The sequence below is a fragment of the Arabidopsis lyrata genome (assembly GCF_000004255.2).
Source record: "Arabidopsis lyrata subsp. lyrata unplaced genomic scaffold ARALYscaffold_5, whole genome shotgun sequence".
NCBI classification, from domain to species: domain Eukaryota; kingdom Viridiplantae; phylum Streptophyta; class Magnoliopsida; order Brassicales; family Brassicaceae; genus Arabidopsis; species Arabidopsis lyrata.
In genome coordinates this window covers 19,477,702-19,498,160 of record NW_003302551.1, presented here as the reverse complement: position 1 = coordinate 19,498,160, position 20,459 = coordinate 19,477,702, and the positions used below count along the sequence as shown (strand labels likewise).

The 20,459-nt window shown below is 35.3% G+C and overlaps 4 protein-coding genes and 1 pseudogene across 7 annotated transcripts; 3 read left to right on the top strand and 2 right to left on the bottom strand.

The window, feature by feature from the left end:
* Nucleotides 1–100: 100 nt before the first annotated feature.
* LOC9314356 (cysteine synthase, mitochondrial) lies at nt 101–3,236 on the top strand. 2 transcript variants are annotated; one of them, XM_021024463.1, is made up of 10 exons: nt 101–579; nt 858–967; nt 1,054–1,111; nt 1,229–1,492; nt 1,737–1,874; nt 2,002–2,053; nt 2,155–2,234; nt 2,374–2,433; nt 2,555–2,635; nt 2,918–3,236. In XM_021024463.1, the coding sequence occupies exons 1-10, from the start codon at nt 208–210 to the stop codon at nt 3,008–3,010; spliced, it is 1,308 nt and encodes a 435-aa protein (XP_020880122.1). In that variant the 5' UTR covers nt 101–207; the 3' UTR covers nt 3,011–3,236. The 2 variants fall into 2 exon arrangements, with proteins under 2 accessions (XP_020880122.1, XP_002878288.1); XM_002878242.2 differs by having other exon boundaries at nt 132–579; nt 2,555–2,648; nt 2,932–3,017.
* A 2,239-nt stretch (nt 3,237–5,475) lies between these two features.
* On the top strand, nt 5,476–7,940 carry LOC9314355 (annotated as a pseudogene).
* A 504-nt stretch (nt 7,941–8,444) lies between these two features.
* On the top strand, nt 8,445–12,854 carry LOC9312590 (salutaridine reductase). The gene is made up of 4 exons (XM_021024464.1): nt 8,445–8,966; nt 11,004–11,265; nt 11,556–11,738; nt 11,991–12,854. Exons 1-4 carry the CDS (start codon nt 8,902–8,904, stop codon nt 12,384–12,386), a joined length of 906 nt encoding a protein of 301 aa, XP_020880123.1. The 5' UTR covers nt 8,445–8,901; the 3' UTR covers nt 12,387–12,854.
* A 411-nt stretch (nt 12,855–13,265) lies between these two features.
* On the bottom strand, nt 13,266–15,611 carry LOC9312589 (L-type lectin-domain containing receptor kinase V.5). Its single transcript, XM_002876475.2, has one exon. It carries the CDS (start codon nt 15,474–15,476, stop codon nt 13,455–13,457), a length of 2,022 nt encoding a protein of 673 aa, XP_002876521.2. The 5' UTR covers nt 15,477–15,611; the 3' UTR covers nt 13,266–13,454.
* Nucleotides 15,612–16,051: 440 nt separating this feature from the next.
* On the bottom strand, nt 16,052–19,138 carry LOC9312588 (protein IQ-DOMAIN 14). 3 transcript variants are annotated; one of them, XM_021024462.1, is made up of 7 exons: nt 18,866–19,127; nt 18,290–18,383; nt 18,092–18,200; nt 17,531–17,980; nt 17,232–17,441; nt 17,040–17,156; nt 16,052–16,937 (listed from the first exon to the last, which is right to left on the bottom strand). In XM_021024462.1, exons 3-7 carry the CDS (start codon nt 18,173–18,175, stop codon nt 16,260–16,262), a joined length of 1,539 nt encoding a protein of 512 aa, XP_020880121.1. In that variant the 5' UTR covers nt 18,176–18,200; nt 18,290–18,383; nt 18,866–19,127; the 3' UTR covers nt 16,052–16,259. The 3 variants fall into 3 exon arrangements, with proteins under 3 accessions (XP_020880121.1, XP_020880119.1, XP_020880120.1); XM_021024460.1 differs by having other exon boundaries at nt 17,040–17,441; nt 18,866–19,138; XM_021024461.1 differs by lacking the exon at nt 18,866–19,127 and adding an exon at nt 18,696–18,826 and having other exon boundaries at nt 17,040–17,441.
* Nucleotides 19,139–20,459: the final 1,321 nt, after the last annotated feature.

Genomic DNA, 20,459 nt, shown 5'->3' with positions numbered 1-20,459 from the left:
ATAAGAACACATTCTCTCTCCACGTTCACTTTTGGTCAGTGTAGTCACTTCACTTGGTTAAAAAAAAAAAAAAAAACATATTAACTTTTTTGTATAAAATATAAAAATGAAACTTATTATAAAGTTGAAAGCTTGGTCTAAAAATGGACTGTATCTGAAAATTCAATCGACGTCGTTTTCCCAGAAATAAAGTAAAAAAGTAGGATCATGGCGGCGATGATCATGGCTTCAAGGTTTAACCGCGAAGCTAAGCTCGCATCTCAAATCTTGTCTACACTTTTGGGAAAGCGAAGCTGCAACACATCCATGGCCGCAACATCTTCCTCTGCTTTACTCCTTAATCCGTTGACTTCTTCTTCTTCTTCTTCTTCTAGTCTCCGTCGTTTCAGATGCTCGCCGGAGATCTCTTCTCTCTCATTCTCCTCCGCTCGTGTAACACCTTCGGATTTCTCTCTAGCGATGAAGAGGCAGAGTCGGAGTTTTGCTGATGGCTCGGAACGAGATCCATCTGTTGTCTGTGAGGCTGTTAAGCGGGAGAGTGGAGCTGATGGACTCAACATCGCTGACAATGTGTCTCAGGTTATAATTCAAATTGAAACTGATGGAATTTTTCAAAGAGGAAACTTAAATTGGTGATCAAATTTTTAACTTTCCTCTATTGGAATGTTCGCAAAAGTGTGATTGTCCACTAAAATTTGAAACTTGATTAGCTGTAGCTGATGGAGAATGCAAAATGTAGAATTTTCAGAAGCTTTTCCCATCGACGTCGCATGTCATAACTAAAACATTTGCTTGATTGCTTTTTAAATGGTTCGGAATTTACTTACATTTCAATCATTGTTCTTTACTTGATTCAGCTCATTGGGAAAACTCCTATGGTGTACTTGAATAGTATAGCCAAGGGTTGTGTAGCAAATATTGCTGCCAAACTCGAGATCATGGAGCCATGTTGCAGTGTCAAGGATAGGTGTGTATCCTGAGTCTTGTATGGCCTGATTGTATGTTTTTAGTTGAACCTTTCAAGTCTTAACTTTTATGTTTCACGAATCTCAGGATTGGGTACAGTATGGTTACTGATGCTGAGCAAAATGGACTTATCTCACCTGGAAAGGTATCGATCTTTCTTTTGTAAAGATTTATGGATGAGACCAGCGTTTACAGTCATAGAAATCGTACAGTCCGGTTGGTTAATCTCTGACTTCATCTCCTTCATGTACTTATTATTTAGAGTGTTCTTGTGGAACCTACAAGTGGAAACACGGGTATTGGCCTAGCATTCATCGCTGCTTCAAGAGGCTATAGACTTATCTTGACAATGCCATCGTCCATGAGTATGGAAAGAAGGGTTCTTTTAAAGGCATTTGGAGCTGAGCTTGTATTAACAGATCCTGCTAAAGGCATGACTGGAGCGGTTCATAAGGCTGAAGAAATTTTGAAAAACACTCCTGATGCCTACATGCTCCAACAGTTTGACAACCCTGCGAATCCAAAGGTTTGTGGTTTATATTTTTCCTTATTTCTGTCATGAGTTGGTTTCTGCTCTAGTCATGTACCATAAGAAGAGAACTGAAAAGTTAAGTTAGAGATAATTAGAAACTCACTTGCATTTAGAGAATCCCCACAAGTATGTAACAGAAGTGGTGTTCACTTATATTGTACAAGCAAAGAGGCGAGTGGCTGATCTTCTGTGAGGTTCTCTTTTCACGTTTATAAACTGCAAATTTAAATATACGCAGATTCATTACGAGACTACTGGTCCTGAGATCTGGGAAGATACAAAGGGCAAGGTGGATATATTTGTTGCAGGAATTGGAACTGGTGGAACTATCACTGGTGTTGGTCGATTTATTAAAGAGAAAAATCCCAAAACGCAGGTAAATGCAAAAGTTAAAAGGTTTCAATCTTAGCTGGAGTACATTTGCAGGTGTTATTTAGACAGCATTGTATGTTCATTGAAGCAATATAATTCGTACTTAATTATTTGATGTTTACATGTACCAGGTTATTGGTGTAGAACCCACCGAAAGCGATATACTTTCTGGTGGCAAACCGGGTAAGGCTTACCAATAGTTAGCAATCAGTAATTTTGTTTTCGTGTTTTCGAACAATGATTTAATATTCACTTATTTTTCTGTCTCTTGCATTTTTATACAGGACCTCACAAGATTCAAGGAATTGGAGCTGGATTTATACCTAAGAATTTGGATCAGAAAATTATGGATGAAGTCATAGCGGTATGATTTATTTTGTTGGATTCTGTATGGTTATACAATTTATCTGGTTTCCGCAAGACATCCACAATTCTTTTGTCAATTTATTTCTTAAATGTTCTTATTGGCATGTTAATTACCATCTTCTTTTTGCGTTTACCAGATTTCAAGTGAGGAAGCTATAGAAACCGCAAAGCAACTAGCTCTTAAGGAAGGCTTGATGGTCAGTTGTTTGTAGCATTTATGATTTCTGAGTGGGAACCACACGTATGCCGTGGTGTCATGTTGCATGTGAAAGGTGGAAATTACACAAGATTTATACGTGAAGGTAATAATTTTGTCAGGTTGGTATATCATCTGGAGCTGCTGCTGCTGCTGCAATCAGGGTCGCGAAGAGACCTGAGAATGCTGGAAAACTCATAGCTGTAAGTCTTTTCGGTTTCAGTTATGTGTTATGTCTCGAAAACAAAAAGGTGATGCAGGGGTCTTTGTGCATCAAATCTCTGGATTTCTTTAGAAAACATCTTAAGATGGATTTGAGGATTATTAAAGTCTCCAATACTAAACCAAATAATCAACAATAAAGTCACTTGGCTAGTTAGCTTTTTACATCTTCTGTGTAGAAAGATCATCTAAGTAGGTAGCGAAGAGATTGATTATGTAATTAAATCTCGACTGTTAATGAATCTATGAATTCGGTTTTTCAGGTTGTTTTCCCGAGCTTCGGGGAGCGATATCTATCAACCCCGCTGTTCCAGTCTATCCGGGAAGAGGTGGAGAAAATGCAGCCTGAGGTATGAACATTAGCAAGTTGGTCTACTTCTGCAAATCTCTTTCTTCCATAATTACAGTCTGAGTGCTAAGCAATATATTTTCATCAATTAGGCATTAGTGAAAGTGGTTTGAGTTCTACTTTGGATATCCATCATTAGTCTATGTTTTACTCAACATTTCTGTCGGAAATCCCCAAAGGTTAATTATATACAATTGGACAAATGAATGATCCCTATTTATTTCTCTTGTTAACCTAAAAATTGTTGTCTCTGATATATAATGATCAAACGATGACAGAGTAGTGACATACAACTTTACTTTTTTTTCTTGTAGACGAATATAAAATTTGTCAGAATCTTCATTAAAACATGTCAAAAACTTTGTGGTCAAAACTTTGGATGTGAAACTTTGTTCGATTATTGCTTTTAAACTTTTTGATGTTTTTCTGTTTTCACACAGTTTTTATCATTTAAGATCATAAAAAAGTTTTGAAACTTTGATCCATAATTTTTCTTATGGTCAGAAAGTCGGTGGTTTATACAAATCCCACCATAATTGCTTTGAATAATTTTTAATATAGGAAAAAACACGAGAACGTTCGTTCCCATTCTTCTTTACCCTACTTTTGCAGTTTGGAATTCTTTTATGCTCTTACTTAACTCTCATTGAGATGCTAAATATCGCATAAGATCAAAATCTTCCCACAAGTAGAATACAAAAAAAAAAAAAAAAAAATCCTAATACGGCTCGTGAACTCAAAGTCTTGCATATAGTTCTTGTTCTGTTCTTTACTCTGTCTTCATCTACTTACAACTCCAATGGCAACTGGACCGATCTGCAACTAACAACTCCATTGGTGACACCAATTTAACGAACACCAAGAATCATTCTGATACGAGCCAAAGATTTGTCTTTTATCTCGTAACCGTTACGTTTGTTAGCGTGAGAAATAAGAATGAGATTTAAGCTAAGCTTCCTTTTAAGGTTTATTCTTGGAAGTTGATTCCTTATTTAATCATAACCCTAATGCATAAAAAAAAACACTTTTAACATAAAAAGGAAAATATGAAAACCAATTTCATAAAATAAAACACCAAAACTAATTAATTAGAACGTCCTAACCATGGCCTAATCAACCTAACCATAGTCTCATATCACATTCCTCCGGTTTAACTTTCAACAACAAATCCATTTCCATCAAGAATTCGTCTTTCTGCTTCCATTTCCTCTTTGGAATAGTCCCTGAGCAAAAACTGATAAATTGATGAGAGCAAAAACTGATAAATTGATGAGAGTAAAAACACAAAAAGTGTTTAGAAAGAATTATAATTAGACTCTCATAAGATTCATGTTCTAAAATACATCGATATATATAGAGAAAGACTAAACCTAATTTCCTAAATTAAGATAAAGATAAATGTAAAATATACTTTAGAGATAAATGTAAATATTCCAAACTAATATATGATAATCTTCTAGATCCTTCTTGATCTTCATGATTTCCTTATTCTTGGGCTTCTCATCTCGACCGTCGATCTCGGTCGATCTCCTGTTCCCCAATACCCCTGGCAAGCTCATACGTGGTAACACGAGTGAGATTGGACAAATCATCAGAATAACGGCTTTATACCCGGCCGTCGGGTCATCATCGACGTTTATACCCGGTCGTAGGGTCAAAGCGGCTACAAAACCCAGCCGTTAGGTCATCGATGTTTATACCCGATCGTAGGGTTTAATGCGGCTACAATACCCAGCCGTTAGGTCATCGACGTTTATACCCGATCGTAGGGTCATCAACGGTGGAAAATACATCTTTCGTAGTTGTGTATCTCCATCGGTTTTAGATCACAAGTTTTGGTCGCTCTTCGAACTTCTTGTTCATGAAGAAACTTGTGTCGGATTCAAATACCTCCGGATCAGCATCGTATCCGTCGGAATAATCTTCATGCCAAACTTTATTGTTTGTTCATGCCATCTTTGTAGTGGTGGTGACATCAACAAACCAACATCGCCTTCTTTCTTCTTTCTTTTTTTTTTTTTTTTTTTTTAACGGAACTAGCAAACTTGCTAGCCAAATATGAATCAAACGAGGCCAAACAATTGACCAAACCAACAACACGAATCACTAAGAGGATCACGTACGTAACTCTTCTTTTTTTTTTTTTTTTTTTTTTTTTAGTTTTAGTAGTAGCAGAAGCAAACAAAACCTTAAGCCATAGGAATAAGATCAAAGCTCTGATACCATGATAAATTATAATTATACTCTCATAAGATTCATGTTCTAAAATACATCGATATATATAGAGAAAGACTAAACCTAATTTCCTAAATTAAGATAAAGATAAATGTAAAATATATTTTAGAGATAAATGTAAATATTCCAAACTAATATATGATAATCTTCTAGTTCCTTCTTGATCTTCATGATTTCCTTTTTCTTGGGCTTATCTCGACCGTCGTCGATCTCGGTCGATCTCCTGTTCCCCAATAAAAACAGTCCGGTTCACCCGGCATGTCTTCCGGCATCTCTCCTACGGTAGGCCTTTCAGGAGCTTCCTCAGATCAGTACCTCGGATTATTCAATGAAACAAGCAACGGTAAAACATGAAATCACGTGATAGCTATCGAGTTAGATATACAAAAAGACGAAGAGTTTGGAGATATTGATGATAATCATGTTGGGATTAACATTAATGGTTTGGCATCTGTTGTCTCTGCTTCTGCTGGTTACTATGATGATAAAGGTGGAAATTTTAACAAACTTTCCTTGATCAGCACAAAGGTAATGAGGCTTTCGATACTTTATAGTCAACCTTGATCAGCACAAACTGTCTTTGAATCGAGATCTCTCCCCGTATTTTTTGGAGGAGATGTATTATGGCTACACAGCATCGACAAGATCGGTTTCGTCTTTTATTGGAGGCACAAGAAGGTTAAAGAGGTTCTTGAAGAATGGGAGATTCAATATGGACCTCATAGGTTTGCTTATAAGGAGCTTTTCAATGCCACAAAGGGTTTCAAGGAGAAACAACTTCTTGGAAGAGGAGGCTTTGGTCAAGTCTATAAAGGAACACTTCCGGGATGAGCGAGTTTCTAGCCGAGATTTCAACCATTGGTCGTCTCAGACATCCAAATCTAGTCAGGCTTTTGGGATATTGTAAGCAGAAAGAGAATCTCTACTTAGTGTATGACTATATGCCTAATGGAAGCCTTGACAAGTATCTAAACCGGAATGAGAATCAAGAAAGGCTGACTTGGGAACAACGTTTCAAGATCATCAAAGACGTTGCATCTGCTCTACTGCACCTGCATCAAGAATGGGCACAAGTCATCATTCATAGAGATATCAAACCGGCTAATGTTCTCATCGACCACGATATGAATGCGAGGCTCGGGGATTTCCGACTGGCGAAGCTGTATGATCAGGGATTTGATCCTCAGACATCGAGAGTAGCGGGAACATTAGGGTATATCGCACCAGAGTTTATTAGAACAGGAAGAGCGACTACAAGCACTGATGTTTACGCATTTGGGTTGGTAATGCTTGAAATAGTTTGTGGTAGAAGGTTGATAGACCGACGTGCAGAGGAAAATGAAGAAGTACTTGTGGATTGGATCTTAGAGCTTTGGGAACATGGGAACATTTTCGATGCGGCAGAGGAAAGTACACGTCAAGAACAAAACAGGGGAGAGATTGAGCTGGTTTTGAAGCTAGGGGTGTTGTGTGCGCATCAATCTGAATCAATAAGACCGGATATGAGTGTGGGTTATGCGGATCTTGAATGGTGTTGTGCAGCTTCCAGATAATCTTCTTGATGTAGTAAGAGATGAGATATTGAAAGGGCGTCCTGAGACATCAATGGAAATACTATTTGATGTGAATTCAATTGCTACATTGACGTTTACAAATTCTTTCATCTCCCATGGGAGATGAAACCCGAAAGAAGAATCTTACACACACAAAACATAGTTTTTTATGCACATGTATGATGTATCTTCATTAGTCTATAGATTCAATAGCTTGCTCTGTTTCGTCCATTTGATAAATCAAGAAATTAGGGTTTTCTTTATTGTGCAAATACAAATTAGGGTTTCTTATTGGTTCCTACATAAATCAGTAAATCTTTAATTTTATCTCCAAATTAGATTTTTATGTTCTTGTTTCTTTAATATCAAGGGCTTTACTTTTGGGTTCTAACATGCTTTTTCTTTGTTGCTTTCGAAGTTTTGTTGTTCGAGTTTGTAGATCCATAACAAAAACAAATTGCATCTTGGCCTTCCACAAGAGCATAACCGACACAAGAAACCCCCAGACGATTGCATTCATTTGTCTGCTCTTAGGACAGAATCAGAGGCCAAGATTATCAAAGTAGCTTAACTCGTTAGCTTCTTTTTTTTTTTTTTTTTTTTTGGTGCATGGAGATTAGTGTATGTGTTTAAACCAGAAAGATTCCCTTTTCCTGTTTATAATAATATTGATATCTTGCTCACCAAACCCCTCCGACCAAAGACTGTTAGGCAATAAAGGTGTTTTTGAGTTATATATCTAATTAAAGTATAAACATATAGCACAATGTGCAAACCATGTATATTACTTTTTGTTTAGTCTCCAATAATTGGTTTATAGATGCAACACTTAGAAATGACTTGGTAAGATTCCGTATTGATAAAGACACCCAGAAATCATCTCCAACACCTACACCTACAATGCTATATCACGTACACAGTGGTCCAATACTTAAACCATCAGAAGTGGCGGCAAAGCTGACTATACGTTTTATATTATGCTTGATGAAATAAAACTTTATTAATAAGCCCAATGATGAAGCAAGCACATGCCTAAATCCCACTAACTCTCATCTCTGTCTTAGTTCATTAGTCAAGAACTTTGAACTTTTAAAACTAATAATTTTATGTCTTAACTTAAAAGGGTTTTCTTAATTGAAGCATGCAAAGCATTAAACAATAAATTAAACGCTCTTAGTCAATATTCTACTCCTTTTTTCCTCTAGACCACTACAATAATATACATGACCATATCAACTCAACTACTCTAAATATTATTAGGGATAATATTATCCCACATTGGAAAGGACAAGAGATCTTGATTAGTATATAAGATATATGGGCCTCTCCACTCATTGCCAATTGGTTTTGAGTTGGAAGCCCATATTTTAATATGGTATCAGAGCCCGATCCGTACATGTCCAAATCCAATCCACCATCGGCCCGGCCCAATAGTTGGCCCGCCGATCCATGCCCGAGCATACCGAGATCAATGGCTAGAGCCATCATCTCGAGGGGGCGTATTAGGGATAATATTATCCCACATTGGAAAGGACAAGAGATCTTGATTAGTATATAAGATATATGGGCCTCTCCACTCATTGCCAATTGGTTTTGAGTTGGAAGCCCATATTCTAATAAATATTTCGTTCGGATCTGTTCCACATATATGAAAACCTGATATAGCTAGGTACGTACGGGACATGTTTGAATCCAAAAATATCAAACATCAAAGAGGTTTGAAATACATCTTTTACTTATAGCTAGGTCGAAGTTGTTCATAAAGGCAATATTCTAAAAATAAAAATAAAATTGTCGACAATATACTAAAATGAATAATACGTATTTGTATAAGAGCGAGGGGATAAAGTTTTACGATATAAAAGGAAACAATTTTAGTTCAAGATTCCTTAATGACATTGGATACAATCAAATGAATTGCTTATATTATCAAATTTGGGGTCAATAAACGCAGACATAAACATTTCACTTTTGTTCATCCAAAACTTCTTTCATCAAGCACGAAAAAAAACAATAATCTCAGAAATCTATAAGATTAGGTTTGTCGTCTAAAACATTAAAGGTGGAGAAAGAAAACTAATAGTCGAATATCCAAAACTTATAAGAACCAATGGACGTTAACAACTTACCGATATATATTTTAATAACTTACATTATTTACGGCATTATTCACGAGTTCTTGGATATTTTATTCTTTTGTTTTCGGGCACCGTCACACACGAACACAACCATATGTTAAGTATTTATAAATTAATACTAGATCATCACCCGTACTACAGTACGGGTTGAATTTCATTTATTACAAAATTTATAAATTTTATGTTTTAGAATAAAGTTGTGATATATTATAATAGTAAATAAAAATAATAATATTTTTTTGTCAGTCCCTATATAAAATATTAGAATAAATATATTTTCCTTTTTCTATAGTATTCAATTATGGATATTTTTTTTAAGATATGAAAACGGAAAATAAGATTATTTTTTAAAAAACTTAATATTGTTTGAACAATGAGTTAATTTATGTTAACAACCACAAAATGAGAGTGCATATAATTTAGTTAGATCAAAAATCAAAATATCATAAATGAATCGCATCTAAAACGTAGATTATTTTGAATTACTTAAGAAAATTAGCTATTATTTTGAATTAATTTAGGAAATTATTTTTTCAAATTCTGATTCATTGGTTGTTGAAATAGAGATTTGTTTGAGCTAATTACGGAATTTACCAATTATTCACATAATCAAATATGTTATGAACATATATTTGGTATATAATAATACCAAATTCAATCCGTGTGTCGAGTCTATATTTTTATTTTACAATTCGTATGAAAATATTGCGGCACAATCTATTATTTATTATTTTCAAAATTGCTTGCAGAATCAAATTTTCAAATATTTAGAAGTGTCAAACCTTATTTAACTCATCTCATCATAAAATCTTAAAATGCCGTCTGTTATAAGGATCATAACTTTCTACCATATAATACATTACATTTAACCTGCCGCCTACTATAAATATTTAAACATATCTTTTTAGAAAATTAAATTAATGTATTTATAATTTATTTTATCTTTTTTAATTTATTAAATATTTATGATATTCTTTAATATATTAAATTAAACTATTTTAAAATGTTCCAAATTAAAATCTTTAAAACTTTTATTGTATTATGTAAAATTATGAATTTAAAAAAAATGATATGAAATTAAATATAAATATTCAAATAGTTATAAGGATCATAACTCATTTCATCATATAATATATTATATTCAACCCGCCGCCTATTATAAATATTTGTTTCAAAAAATCAAATTAGAGTATTTATACTTCATAAATTTTTGCTCTATTAAGTATTGATGATATTTAAACATAAGGAATATATTACTCAAATATGAATTTTTGACCCGTTAAATTTGTTCTTTCATACATTGAATAATTTATATTCGTTTTTAAAAATTCAAATCTTGGTATATGCAGAAAATTTTTTACTTTTTTTTTATTGTATAGATGATATAATGATTTATTTTTTTATAGAAATAGAATCATATAAAGATGAGAGGTGAAGTATAATGATTAATAACAAATTAATATGGTAAGTTAAATATCAAATCTTATATGTTCATTTTGATTGGTCATTCTTTTTTAAAAAATTAATAATAGATTTTCGTTTTTATAATTAAATTAAATTAATTAATTGCATAAAATAGTATTTGACTTGTTTATCCTTAATGAGTTGAATTAATTTACTCTATAAAATTTTATTTCTAATGGCATTCTTAAGTAAATTCTTACAAAGGGGAAGGTTAATTAAGGGTAATCCATAAATTGTACTCCCCAAATAATAGTATAGGATGCATGTGTTCAGATCCAGGTCCATTTACATAACCCTATCATGTAATTACAAAGGCATATATATAATCCCCCTCACCAAGTATTCGTTAGCATCAATATAAATATCATATCACCTTGTTGCTTTCCAAAAATAACAAAAATGGATCATCTAATCCCTCCTCTTTCTCCAACAAATAGGTAAATAATAAACCCTTTTTAGGTTTTGTCTGCAAAGTCTCTTCCTACATAACTTTGTTACTAATTTAACTTGGTTTCATTTAAATAATAGTGATTTTTTTTTAACTTGGTTTCAATCAAATAAATAAAATAAAAAATCAACTTGGTTTCTATTACTGTTGTGATTATTGAAGATGGTGGTCGGAAGAAACAACAGCGGTGGTGACCGGAGCAAACAAAGGTATAGGCTTTGCGGTGGTGAAGAGGTTATTAGAGCTTGGACTAACTGTCGTTTTAACCGCCCGAAACGCCGAAAATGGAATCCAAGCCGCCGATTCCCTCCGCCTCACTGGCTTTAGAAACGTTCATTTTGGCTGCCTCGACATCTCCGATCCTTCTTCCATCGCGGCCTTCGCCTCCTGGTTCCGTCACAACTTCGGAGTACTCGACATTCTGGTAATCATAAACTGATATAAATGTTTTTAAAAATTATTTACAATGAATACACATTGTACATTTAACTAGACATTTAGTCCACAACTACTAAATAAAATATGACTGAACTCCAATGGATTCGTAGAAATTTGATTACTTTTTTAATTGTTGTGAGAAAAGAATTAGTGGATACTTGATAGACAAAATAAAAAGTCATGATTTTCTATTCTACACAATATTTTTTCAAATATTTATTTATTGTTCGGGACTTTTTCTTATGGAATTACTACGGCGTCGTACGTCATGCTCAGGTGAACAATGCGGCCGTTTCATTTAACGCGGTAGGCGAGAATTTAATCAATGAGCCAGAGACAATTATCAAGACCAATTTCTACGGTCCCAAGCTTTTAACCGAGGCGCTTTTGCCGTTGTTTCGGCGTTCCGTCTCCGTTAGCCGCATCCTTAACATGAGTTCAAGGCTTGGCACATTAAATGTACTGTAATCTCTTTCTCATATATACTGTCGGCAAAAGAAAAGAAAATACATTTATTTCTCATACACTATTTAAAAACATTATCTTTGCATATTCAAATATTGCGAATAATATCAGAAAGATATAATGATTTAACACCTATACTATATAGGTTGTATAAGCATTTTAATATATAAAATGTTAGTAAGGAACAATACAATTACATATATGTATCTATAATTGACTCATTTGGATTTGTTTTTTGGCATAAAGAAACTGAGAAGCCCTAGTATAAGACGAATCCTAGAGAGTGAAGACCTTACCAATGAACAAATCGATGCGACGGTGACTCAATTTCTGCAGGACGTGAAAAGCGGGACTTGGGAGAAGCAAGGATGGCCAGAGAACTGGCCAGACTACGCCATCTCAAAGATGGCCTTAAACGCGTACTCGAGGGTTTTGGCTCGACGTTACGACGGCAAAAAACTAAGTGTGAATTGTTTATGCCCTGGTTTCACTCGTACGTCTATGACCGGTGGTCAGGGGACTCACACGGCGGATGAGGCTGCTGCCACTGTAGCCAAGTTGGTTCTGATTCCTCCGGAGAAGCTGACTTCCGGAAAGTTCTATATATGCTTAGAGCCTAAGAAAATTATTGCCAAGTTGTGACTCAATTATAGCTTTCTTCACATACACGCATAATTGTTAGACAAATGATATGCTTCGTGGACCTGGGCCCATTTTGAATCAATAGTAGGCCTTGTGGCCCATTGATAAAAATAATGAAATTAGGGTTTCTTCTTCTTCCTCCGCAGCCGCTTCTGTTTCTTCTATATAAATCAGTAAAGGCTTGGATTTTTAACAATCAATCATCTACAAGTTCGATTCCAAGTCCTAGTTTCTTTTCTTGTCTTCCATGGCTTTGTAGTGTTTTTTTTTATTTAATCGTGTATGTAAGTGTTGTTTCCAATTAAATTTTAAGAACGCCAATTAGCAGAGCAATGACGTCAAAATAAAAATGGCGTAAGTTGCCTTGAAGGTTGGCAACAACAAATAGCGATTCTCCGTGCCTATCAAGTTTTCTAATCTTGATTGTTGGCCTCGAACAAGTCGCTACATTCTTTATCTAATCCAAATCCTATTTTTTTTTCTTTTAAAGCTTTCCGATGCTTTTCATCTTTTCATTGGTTTCAAAAGATCTGACTCTTTACGAATTTCAAATATATTTTCTCTCTAATCAAATCTTGTGTATAAGATTCTTTAGGGTTTCTACAGGTTTAAATTTTGTAACTTTTAAGTATCAATTATGCCAAAGAAGTTTGGCGTCAATCCTGATTAGACTAAAAGAATTTGTGATGGGTAAAGAGAAATATTTTGAAGTACAAGATTTATTGGGAAGAACTGATTGAAGGTGATTTGAGTTAATTATAGTCATTGGTTCATAAAACTTTAGATCGGCGTATCCTCATGATTCCTGAGATTCTTCTATAACCACTCAATTGAACTTTCCAATGGAGGCTAATAAACAGAGACAAAAGACATTACTGGTTACAGAGACACTTAACTTTTAAGTTTAGTAGAAGATCAAATATCAAACTGTCTGTAAAATGATATCGGAGTACTTGTACATACATCATACCCAGAAATATAGTGGCCCTTGTGTCGCTGCTACAAAACAAGTTTTCGACATAAATGTATGTACATAAGAATCAACTTTATTTGGTAAACTTAAAATTTTCAGCGTCCGTGGGAGACAAAAGAGTAGGTTAACTCCAATGTACTAGAGGAATTCACATCAAGTAGTATTTCCATTGACGTCTCAGGCCATTCTCTAATTTTCTCAGCCCTTACAATGTCAAGAAGATTATCCGGAAGCTGTGAAACTCCATTCAAAATCCGCATAACTGCACTCATAGCTGGTCTTATCGATGCAGCTTGATGCGAACACAACACACCGAGCTTTAAAACAAGCTCAAGTTGTCCCCTGTTTTCTTCTTGACGTATACTTTCTTCTGCCGCATCGAAAATTTTCCCATTTTCCCAAAGCTCTAAGATCCAGTCCACAAGATATTCTTCATTTTCTTGTGCACGTCGCTCAATCAGCCTTCTCCCACAAACGACTTCAAGCATAACTAACCCAAAGGCGTAAGCATCAGTGCTTGTGGTTGCTCTTCCTGTTCTTAGAAACTCTGGTGCGATATACCCGAATGTTCCTGCTACTTTAGATGTCACAGGATCAAATCCCTGATCATACAGCTTTGCCAATCCGAAGTCCCCGAGCCTCGCATTCATTTCCTGGTCGATTAAAACATTAGCCGGTTTGATATCTCGATGAATAATGACTTGTACCCATTCTTGATGCAGGTGTAGTAGAGCAGTTGCAACGTCTTTGATGATCTTGAAACGTTGTTCCCAAGTCAGCCGTTCTTGATTCTCATTACGGTTTAGATACTTGTCAAGGCTTCCATTAGGCATAAAGTCATAAACCAAGTAGAGATTCTCTTTATGCCTACAATACCCCAAAAGCCTGACTAAATTGGGATGTCTGAGACGCCCAATGGTCGATATCTCAGCTAGAAACTCGCTCATCCCTTGTCTTGAATCATGAGAAGTCCGTTTGACAGCGATATCTGCATTAGATCCCGGAAGTGTTCCTTTATAGACTTGACCAAATCCTCCTTTCCCAAGAAGTTGTTTCTCCTTGAAACCCTTTGTGGCATTGAAAAGCTCCTTATAAGCAAACCTATGAGGTCCATATTGAATCTCCCATTCTTCAAGAACCTCCTTAACCTTCTTATGCCTTAAATAGAAGACAAAACCGATCCAAGAGGCGACAAACGCAGCAATCACAGATACAGTTAAGCAGACCGCTAAAACCGTTTTTGTTCTATTAGACGATTTCTTTGGATATGGAGGAAGGACTGGTATTGTACCAAGGTCCAATCTCGGATACTCGATTACTCCATTAACAAACCAACCCATCAAGTAATGAATTGCTCCAACTGAACCCGTCGATGCAGTGAATCCAAGATACATTTTCTCAAGCAAATACGGGGAGAGATCTCGGTTCAAAGACAAGAGCGGTTTTCGTGGTGGAACAGGGATCTCAGCAGGGAATAAAGTAACATTGAGCTGTTTATCGGAATGACTATAAACGATCGAAAGCCTCATTACCTTTCTGCTGATCAAAGAAAGTTTTATAAAGCTTCCATCTTCATCATCATAGTAACCAGCAGAAGCAGAGGCAACAGATCTCAAACCATTAATGTTAATCCCAACATGATTATCATCAATATCTCCAAACTCTTCGTCTTTATGTATATCTAACTCGATAGCAATCACGTTATTCAAGATTTTACCGTTGTTTGTTTCGTTAAAGATTCCGAGGTATTGATCGGAGGAAGCTCCGGGAAGACCTCTTGTGGGAGAGATGACGAAAGCCATACCGTGTGAGCCTTGCTGCTTATGTTCAGGGACGATCGCAAAGAAGAAGTTGACTGAGAAAGATGATATGAGACCTGTCGATGAGTTCTTGATTTCAACGTGCTCGTTGTCGAAAGCTTGACCGAATGTGTGTTTTGTGGTGTTGGTTAAAGTGAAGTAACCGTTGAAGCCGATTCCTACAGATCCTTGTGAGACGAAGTACCCATGAGAATTGTAAAACAGAGTAAGGAACAGAACAAGAATGATTTGGCAGAGAATAAGTTCACGAGACATTGGTGCTTTTCTTTTTTGGTTTGTGTGAAAGATTTTGATCATCTCTGAATATTATCATCCATCTCTTGAGTGCTGAGACGAAACACTGAAAAGTCAAAGGTTTGACTTCATGGGCCTTTGGTCAAAATTTACAACAAGGATAGTTTGTTGATCACTAAATCTTTCTGGATCAACAGTGTGAAAGCATCAAAGCTAAAAGAAGAAAGCAAATCAATTTTCACAACTAAAGCTTTCAAATTAATTTCGTTGAACATTACGCATCAAAAGTCTTATCAACTTTTTATTCCCAAAATACTAATATATGATGATTTGAATTTAGCAAAGTAACCATTGATACCGCATACCGAATCGATCCAATTCTAATATAGTTACATTTTTTAATATAAAGTTTTATCCATATTTTCAAAATCGAAATTACATCTTTCTTTGAATATGCCATGCATTGTAGAAAAAATCTGATACAAGTAATAAATTTGTTACCAAAAGAACACTATTTGAATGGTTTTAGTTTAGTTTCAAGAATGTTGTAGTTTGGCCCAAAAGAAAAGGTTAAAGTCTGTTGCTTGGCCCAAAAGACAGATACGGGATTAACAAGCAAAAATAAGAACATCACACTGTACAATCCAAATCCTCTGTTTTTGTTGTTTACTTTTTATTATTATGTTACATCTGTAAAATTCGTAATCAAGAACACAAAAAAAAAACACTCAAAATAATCACCACTCATAAAATTGATGTAAGATAAACAAATCAAAGAAGAATCAACTGAGAAAGAAAGAAAAAAACAGTCAGGTTTTTTCGTTTCAGAAAATAAAAAATAAAAAATCACGCAAATCTGTTAAAAGCCCTCCTCCCAATTGTTGCAGGCATCGAAACCGTAGAATCAATACTCAAATTTCCAACGGATTTGAGGGTTTTGTGCTTCTCAAGCACAACAGCACCAGAAGAAGAAGAACCTGGACCCTTGTTGTTACTGTTGCTGCTCATGAACAATGACCCTTTGTTCCACTTGAACGAACCAAGAGGGAACGAACTCCGTCTCTTCTCGTTTGTGCTGACCGGTGTACGGTCCATTCTCTCCTTTGGATTACTGTTTGCTCTTAGTTTTGCTTTAGCTGAGACTGTTGGAGCCATGTAGCTTGGAGCTGAGAATGGAGGGCAGCTTGTGAGGCTATCATCATCTTTAAAAGGAGAATCTTGTGTGGCTCTTCCTCCTCCTCGTGAGTATCTTGAGACGCTGCCACTGTATGGTTGCGGAGTGTGAATGGGTCTAGATGGAGTAACGAATGTGGATTTTGATGAATTGGGTGTGGAAGTGTCGAAACTGTTGTTGAGCCTGAAATGGTTTTGGCTGCTAGATTGAGGCTGAGGGCTTGGGCTCGGTCGTGTTGGTGTTAGCCTGAATGGTTGGTTTTGGTTCTTCTGCCGGTCCACCCAGTTCCACCAAAGTGGGAACCCACTTGTTATAATGTCCTGAGCAGACTTTGGACTGTTTTTCCATAACTGCGTAGCAAACAAGCAAAGTCACAGAGTGTTGTTGGAGAAAAACCAGCAGACATTACATTGGTTTGTGGTGAGTAAGAAGAAGAAGAGATGAGTGTATACCTGGTGAGAATAAGCATAGGCCATGGAACGTTCTCTTTTGATCATTGCATCAATCTTCCTATGCAGCCTCGCATCTTTTTCTTCTTTTGTCAGCACACTATCGTCCCAATCCTCAGACTGCGAGAAAGAACAATAAATGTTAAATGGAGAGAGCTTTTTTCTTGGAAACCAAAGATTAATGAGAGCACTTACCGCAAGGCTAGAGGCTAATTTCGTGTCATCTTTGTCGTTCTTAGCTCGGTTTTCCAGCATTTGGATGCGACGTGACTGGACTTGTGTTTGGACTCGGACTAAAAGCTGCATATACTTCATAGCATTCATCGTTTGACGCTTCACGCTGTGTCCTCTCACCACTCCTTGAAGCCTGACTAGACCTTTCAAAGCTCTGAAACTCCTCCTTGCCTACAAACAAATTTACATCTCCTAAATTATGGATACTACTATCTAATTAATAGTGACAAAACAGAATCAAGAATGTTTTGCAATATTACCATGTAACCTCTAAAAGCTGCTTGAATCTTTGTTGCATAAGCATTTTTGACCAGTAGACTTGGCTCTGGTCTATGCACAAACTCACGTTGTAGCACAATCTTAGGCGAAACCGCTCGTGGAGAAGGCGGCTTTGGAGAAGGGACTCGAGGGGAAGCAACTCTTGGTGAAATGGGTTTTGGAGAAGAGACATATCTCTGAGAAGGAACTTTAGGAGAAGCAAGCCTAACAGAAGGAGATGGAACAGAGGTTGATGATGCCTTTGTTCGATCCGTGGGACTTGGTGGCCTAAAGACAAGGTTATGCTCTCGTTCAGCTTCACACAAGATCTTTTCGATACTACTAGGCTGTCCAAAAATGGGAAGAAATGAATTGGTTTCTCCATTCCTTATCTTCTTTCCAAAACCTTTCTTCTTCTTCTCTTTGTTTTCACTCTTTCTCTCTGGTTCTTGCTTTCAAAAACACAAAACCATAAAACACCAAAATGTATATACACTTCAATCTCACAAAATTCATCATTTCAGTTTATAAAACCAAATTTAAGTGTTTAAAAGCTTTCTTACGTTGTTGTTGCTTAGCTGCTTCTCTTTGGAATGTGGTGTGAAAACCCTTTTGATTGCAGAAAACCAATTTCCTTTCTTGCCCATTTCTCGAACATTACTTTCCTTTTAACTGTTCATAACAAGAAACAGAACATTAACTTTTTTTGAAGCTTTTCTTGATTCAAGAAAATGGTTATATAAACAATTATTGTAGCTTACTGAGTTTGATAAAGGTTAAGATTTGGAAAGACGGCGCAAATTAGCATAATTGCTCTGTTTTACCAAGGAGGAACAGCTTCAACCACAAAAACTTCTGCAACATATTACAAATTGAAACAGCAGTTTCAGACAAAAGAGTTCAAACAAAACAAAACTAATTCCAAAGAAGTCGAACAATCAAAGACAAGAGGAAACAGCCAGAAAAGAAAGATTTTGAAGTTGTTGAGCTTTCATGAAAAAGGAAAGTTTTTTAACTTTTAAGATATCTTATATCGAACTCCATCTTTCTAACCCAAATTAGGTAAACTGATTATATCAGATAGAAATTTACTTATGCAGATTTTGGTATTATTAACGATTTTGTTTGGAAAATTTTCCTTAAGACTATACCGAGAAAAATCTTTACCTGAAAACATCTACTCTAGAAGATAACTTAGACAAGAAAATAAGAAATAGATCATAGAAACTAACAAACACAAATTATACACAACTCGGTAGTTAGAAGCAGATATATATTTCCGAAAACTCAAAAGAACAAAATCATTGGGATAATCACAAGCAACATGAATAACTAACCTCTTGATTATGGGGTTTCTGAAAGAAGTAAAGTAACAGAGAAAAGCTGTTTCCAGAGAAAGAAATAAAAAGAAGCAACCAGAGAAGAAAGATTATTGTCTATTAATTTGCTTTCTTCTTCTTCTTCTTGTTGCTTTTCTAACACATTCTTTTTGGTTTTTGCCTTTTGGGGGTTAAATTACTTTGATTCTGGGTCTAGCTGGTATGGAAGAAATTTAAAACCTTTATCTTTTGTTTTTCTCTGACCACCTTTTTGATTAATCAAATCAAATCAATTTAATTTTGGATTGATGGTACAGAGAGAATTAGTTGGCCACTTTCTCACTCAATGTTGTTTAACTTTACTTCATTGTAAAGACAAACATTTAAGGAAACTAAAACCTAGAAACCAAACTTGATTTCAAAATTCGACCAAAAACGGTTGATGTAATCATGAATTAACCAGACTTAGAATCTAGACAGTGAAAGCGAGTAGTGATAGTAGTCTCCAGAGAACTAGAATAATCATAATCATAATTGTTAAATGTTGAGTTACACTAGTTTATATAAGTTATTTTTTATTTTTTTTGTGTACCAACATTAGTTTATATGTTAGAAATGATAAATTTGAACCAAAACGGTTAGGTTTGGTGGAGGGATTGTGTCGTAGACTTATCATGATTACGTCAGTTGATGCTATTGAAGAAGCAATAATGAAAAGTTTTTTTTTTATCGTAGACGAGGTTGATTCTTTGGTCGTCTCTGACTACCACACGCGCGTGGTTTTTTCACCTTCTAGATTTCTTATGTCAGTTAAGTCAATATTAGTCCCCCTCTTTCGTTTTTGTCTGTTTTCTTTATAAAAATCAAATTATTATCATTCATCAACGGTTATATCCACCAGCTTTGAGTTACGGCCGTATTAGTCACAAGAAATTGTGTTAACAAAAAACTTCAGTTGGTAAAAAAGACACACGCACGCGACTGATGAGGTGGTGTGTCAGCCTATGAAGAAGAAGGAATGTTGTCAGTTGTCAGTTGTCACTTTGGGTTAATTGTTTTGTTTTTGAATCTTCTTGCTTGAATTGTATTCCAAGCTCATATCATTTCATTTTTATTCTTACTCACTTTCTAACATCGACACCGTGACTTATTTTATTAGTATTACCAAATTCTGTCTATTACTGATAAAACTCTGAAACAAATATATTGAAAACATCAATGCCAAAGCTGGGTGAGTTTTTATTTTTGTAAATATATATGTTTAGTATCCCTCTTTGGCCTACGAGATTATGACACACCTTTCAATCCTCAATGATATAACTCTCTTTTCAAATAGTAATACTTAAGTACTTACCACAATAATCTTCCTACTAAACAATTCACCAAAAAAAGTCTTTCTTAACCATCTTTTTTTTTATAGAAATGGTCATTCGTTAATTTTTATAAAAACCAACTCATGGTGGTTAATTAGTTGTTGAATGATTTATCATTTTTTTCTGTAAAATGTTTTTTTTTTTTCTCTTAATGTTAAATTTTTTTAAAAAGCCCAAAAATAAGAGTTATTTACAAATTATACCGAACTCTATGCGCATTAGCGCATGAAACCATCTTT

Excerpts from the sequence above, each read along its gene's own strand:
- LOC9314356 (XM_002878242.2), top strand. The coding sequence starts at position 208 with ATGGCGGCGATGATCATGGCTTCAAGGTTTAACCGCGAAGCTAAGCTC. Across the intron at positions 1,112-1,228 it reads GACTTATCTCACCTGGAAAG|AGTGTTCTTGTGGAACCTAC; the intron begins GTATCGATCTTT and ends CTTATTATTTAG. Across the intron at positions 2,235-2,373 it reads TTATGGATGAAGTCATAGCG|ATTTCAAGTGAGGAAGCTAT; the intron begins GTATGATTTATT and ends TGCGTTTACCAG.
- LOC9312590 (XM_021024464.1), top strand. The coding sequence starts at position 8,902 with ATGGACGTTAACAACTTACCGATATATATTTTAATAACTTACATTATT. Across the intron at positions 8,967-11,003 it reads ATTTACGGCATTATTCACGA|ATGGTGGTCGGAAGAAACAA; the intron begins GTTCTTGGATAT and ends TGATTATTGAAG. Across the intron at positions 11,266-11,555 it reads TCGGAGTACTCGACATTCTG|GTGAACAATGCGGCCGTTTC; the intron begins GTAATCATAAAC and ends CGTCATGCTCAG.
- LOC9312589 (XM_002876475.2), bottom strand. The coding sequence starts at position 15,476 with ATGATCAAAATCTTTCACACAAACCAAAAAAGAAAAGCACCAATGTCT.
- LOC9312588 (XM_021024460.1), bottom strand. The coding sequence starts at position 18,175 with ATGGGCAAGAAAGGAAATTGGTTTTCTGCAATCAAAAGGGTTTTCACA. Across the intron at positions 17,981-18,091 it reads AGCAGCTAAGCAACAACAAC|CAAGAACCAGAGAGAAAGAG; the intron begins GTAAGAAAGCTT and ends TGTTTTTGAAAG. Across the intron at positions 17,442-17,530 it reads CAGCTTTTAGAGGTTACATG|GCAAGGAGGAGTTTCAGAGC; the intron begins GTAATATTGCAA and ends ATTTGTTTGTAG.